The sequence below is a fragment of the Enhydra lutris genome, unplaced genomic scaffold (assembly GCF_002288905.1).
Source record: "Enhydra lutris kenyoni isolate GAN:26980312 unplaced genomic scaffold, ASM228890v2 scaffoldscaffold1811, whole genome shotgun sequence".
Taxonomy (NCBI): domain Eukaryota; kingdom Metazoa; phylum Chordata; class Mammalia; order Carnivora; family Mustelidae; genus Enhydra; species Enhydra lutris.
In genome coordinates this window covers 1-4,414 of record NW_019155895.1, presented here as the reverse complement: position 1 = coordinate 4,414, position 4,414 = coordinate 1, and the positions used below count along the sequence as shown (strand labels likewise).

Sequence of the window (4,414 nt, the reverse complement as noted above, 5' to 3'; positions counted from 1 at the left end):
ATCTGCAAGCCCCTGCAGTACACCGTGATCATGCACCCCCGTCTCTGTGCCCTCATGGCTTCTGCATCGTGGTTCTTTGGTTTTGCCAACTCCTCATTGCAAACATCGCTCATCTTCATTGTACCACTTTGTGGGAGAAATAAAATAGACCACTTCTTTTGTGAGATCCCCCCACTACTCAAGCTTGCGTGTGTTGATACCACTGTGTATGAGTCAGAGATGTTCTTTGCCAGTGTGGTCATTCTCCTCATACCTGTGACGTTAATCATCTTCTCCTATGGTCAGATCCTCAGGGCAGTCTTAAGAATAAAGTCATCTGCAGGGCAGAGGAAAGCATTTGGCACATGTGGGTCCCACATCACAGTGGTCTCCCTGTTCTATGGCACAGCCATCTATGCTTACCTCCAGCCCAGCAACAACTACTCCCAGGATCAGGGCAAGTTTGTTTCTCTGTTCTACGCCATCGTCACCCCCACAGTCAATCCCATCATATATACACTGAGGAACAAGGATGTGACCGTGGCAATGAAGAAGGTACTTTGGCAGGGGCCAGGAGTCCAGATGACCGGGCGGGGAAGACCCTTTGATGGAACACATTGAATGCCAGAGTGATTAAGATGTTTGTGACCTACGTGGATCATCTAAAATTTCCCGTGAGAAGTCTCAAGGGAATTTACTTACCTCATTCTTTGGAGCAAATGAGTGCTCAAAATCCAAGTTTTGGATCCACAGAACTTCCAGAGAGGCTGATTTTTGTTCCTAGATCATTTGCATATAAAAAGCCATTTATGCACATGATATGAGGGCATAGGCAAAATAAGAATAGGAACCACTAACGCGCTGTAAGAAATGTTAACATTTTAGCATTTTGTAGCAACTGCTGGAGGAACGTCACTTACTCTTGTATTTGGATCATGGCCGTATTAGCAGGTCCATAGGTTGACTGTATCATTGCTTTTTCACAGAATTAGGTGGGCATCTGTGGGAAAAGCATATTTTTAGATGAAAGAGAAATTTGGTAACATCACTTCTGATATAGCCATTCAGATATGAGGCCGGGTGTGATGTGAGCCGTGTGACAGTGGTTTTATGCAGTGTGAGGTGTGAGGTGTGAGGCGCTCCTGTCCCACAGGGGTGGGGCCTGGTGCGTAGCTGCTGATACGCTGAGCAGCAGCTACCGAGCAGCAGACCAGCAGACGGTGCTTACGTGTCACGTTGTGCTGCAGGCGGAGGAGCGCCCATGTGAGGTCTGCAAGCGGGTTATGCAGCTCGTGAGCCACCCCCTGCATTCAAGATGACATTTAGGACAGTATGGTATCTGAACAGTACATAACTCAGTTCCTAGTCAATATTCTGTATGTTCTATCTACAATGATGCAGCAAAATTTCAAAGGGTGAAACATTTAGATCTTCTCTTTGTGCCATTTTGTAAATTTTTTGATCCAGGCATCAACTGATCAATGCTTTGTATCTCACTCTGCCCAAGGCCCAGGCAATTTGAATGCAGGGGCCCATAAAGTAAGAGAAATGACCTCTGTTTCCCAGGAAATCCCATGTTCCGTGGAGCTTATTCATTTTCACCAGGAGAAAACTTAAAGAAATAAATAAAATGCATGTGAGCTATTAAAGATCTCTATGTGTCTATGCTTTATAGATACCCATCTCATTATAAAATAACTGTCACGCAGCTCTGAATTCTGCACACAGCCCAGTGCAGGTAGATGTGTTTGTGTCTTGGAGTGGACACATACACAGGACAACTCTTCTGTTCCCTATCCTGATGGCTAACCGGCCTCCCCAGGGCCTTGAACCCTGAGCTGGCCATGCTCGTGCCAAGTGATCTTGCTGCAGAGACAGCATGTGGAGGCTGGAAATGACACCCAGGGGAGATCATGCTCACAGTCAGGTTGTCTCTGTATCACTAAGAGCATCACAGTATTCTTACTTGAAATCAACACCTGGGAGGTATCTTGACACCATAGTGATGCTTCATGGATATCAGTAGGAAAACAGTTCTGTCCACTGTTTATCCCGATGGTGACAAATTTCCTGCTTTCCCTTATGTTTCAGCCACATCCTGACAGTTTTACCCAAATGGTCACTTTAAAGTCCCTCAAGTGAACTGTCTTTGGTGCAAAACCCTCAAGGTCTCATGATGTTACAGAGACTATTGTACTGGGTGAACAAGTCCTTCTCTGCTCTTAAGGACACACAGAACCTGGGGCAAAATATTTATTTCCTTTAAGTGACTATGTGAGTGCATTTGGATGTTTACAACTCATGGAAATAAGTTATAGAGAACAAAGCTCTCTGGGATCCGTGCCAAAATAAAAAAGAAATCAGTTAAGAGACAAAACACAAGTTCAGGATTGTTCTGTGACATTTTTGTAATGTTAGGAATCTGCTCCCCATGGTGTCCATGTCTTGTCTGTAACTTACTCCAGGGTTGTGTAAATTGTCACCAATATTATTTGGACTGTTTCCTTCTGTGTGTTCACCAGTAAGTGTGGCAGGGCTGTGCACTTGTACCCAAGGCTTGGCTAAGTTATTTTATTCCATGTGTGTTTAGCCCCTGGAGGTCAGGAGGATCTAGACTCTAGAGCAAGTCATGGATTCTTCAAGCTCTTCTGCTTTCTGAGGAACACGGCACACACCATCGGCTCAGGTAGTGATGGCAGAGACCCAGAATGTCGTCAGACTCACATGAAACACAATTTTTAACCTCAGGTGGTTCATTACCAGTTAGCGAAGGATACCAAGTAGCAGGAGTGCATGCAGAAGGCCCCAGAGCCATCAGACACAGCTTGGCAGACCCCTTCACTGCAACGGAAAGCCTCTTTCTTCTCAAATGTGAGGCAGATCTACTGTGGTACGAGTCAGCACAGAGAAGGCCTGGAGGAGATTCACACATTATGTGTCCCTACCTTCATCGCCCTGTCCTGGCTTTAGGACTGTCATTTGGTAGCATATCTGCCATGTGTAGAGTGGAGGTTCTAAACAGACCCTCTGCATCGTGCTGGAATCACTACTAGGTCAGAAATCACAGCACCGCCACCCCTGTCAGACCCTCATGTCGCTCAGAGTCTGTGCATTTCAGTTACTGTTTGCCAGAGTTCTGCTCTGTCCAGGCTCAGTGAGGAGGGAGGAACAGGTTATAGGTCCCTGTGAGCCCTTTTCTTTGCAGGTGGCTTCTTTTCAGATGCTTGTCTTGTAATACAGGTGAGAACTTCTTTCCTCGCTGTGGTATTGTAGCGTATTGCAGACCTGGTCTTGCAGACTCTGGAACCACTGTGCATGGGAATGTGGTTTGCTGGGAAGGTGAGTCTGTGTCAGTGCAGAAAGGAGAGGATGAATGACTGCTGCTCAGAGGGGTCAGAGGATGGGGTCTCTGAGATGGCCTAGGGACTGGACACTTGCTTTGGGGAGGGAGACAGTTCCTTCTTCCCCCCAGGGTTCTTCCACTTATTTTGGAATTAAATAGATAAGAGCAGAGTTAACAAGAGAAAAACTTGATGGTTTATTACTTGAGCATGGAGGCTCAGTGATGAAATTGAGACCCAAAGAAATGACCAAGGCAGGCAGTTGTTACACCTTTTATACAGAGACAAGAAATCTGTGCAGATTTGACAGGATAAAGGAAATACATGCTTGGTAGCTTTAGTTAGGAAGGAATTTTAATTAGATTTTGGGCTGAGGTAGCCGATTCCTAAAAATGTAGCATGGTTTGTTTCTATAGCTTTCTCAACTCCAAGGTCCCTACTGGTGGTGTCAGGATGTCTTTTTCTTCTTCATCCTGGTCAGGCACCTTTCATGGGGAGATTTGTTTCCTGCTTTCAGGAGGACAGAGGACAGTGTGATGTCCGTGCACCTGCTGTTTCTGAAGTAGCTTCCATTCAAGATAGTCAGTATGACCTTGAGGCCCATTTTGGGATCTGCCTGGGTCTCTACACTTGCCATACACTTGATGCTTTCTAAAAACTCAATTCCATTGATTTACACTGTTGGGTGGATTTATTTTAACCATTCTGAACTGAGCTCTAGGTATGGTACATACGCAATGACTCTTGGAACACTGAAAAAATAAAATTAAATTAAAAAAAGGAAAGCCAAATAAAAAAGGAATCCATGGGGTCTTTAAGAAGTGTAAGTTCTTCTGATAAGGCAAGATTTCTGAGGACAGTTTTAAGCTCTTTTGAGAATGATGTTTGCTGTTCAGTTCTTGACCTGTGTCCTTCATCTCAGTGATCATCCTGCACTTTTTTGTTCTTAAGGATTTTATTTATTTGTGTCAGAGAGAGAGAGAGAGAGAGAGAGCACAGCACCAGCGGCAGAGGGTGAAGTGGGGTCCCCGCTGAGCAAGGAGCCTACTGATGGACTTGATCCCAGGTCCCCAGGATTATGACCTGAGCTGAAG

At 45.3% G+C, this 4,414-nt stretch overlaps 1 protein-coding gene across 1 annotated transcript; it reads left to right on the top strand.

Moving 5' to 3' along the window:
• Positions 1-3: 3 nt before the first annotated feature.
• LOC111140487 (putative olfactory receptor 2B8) lies at positions 4-1,271 on the top strand (the record flags this gene model as incomplete). The annotated part of the gene is made up of 2 exons (XM_022492731.1): positions 4-542; positions 1,133-1,271. Coding segments are annotated over 2 exons (678 nt in total), but the record flags the coding sequence as incomplete, so codon positions are not given.
• Between the last annotated feature and the right edge of the window lie 3,143 nt (positions 1,272-4,414).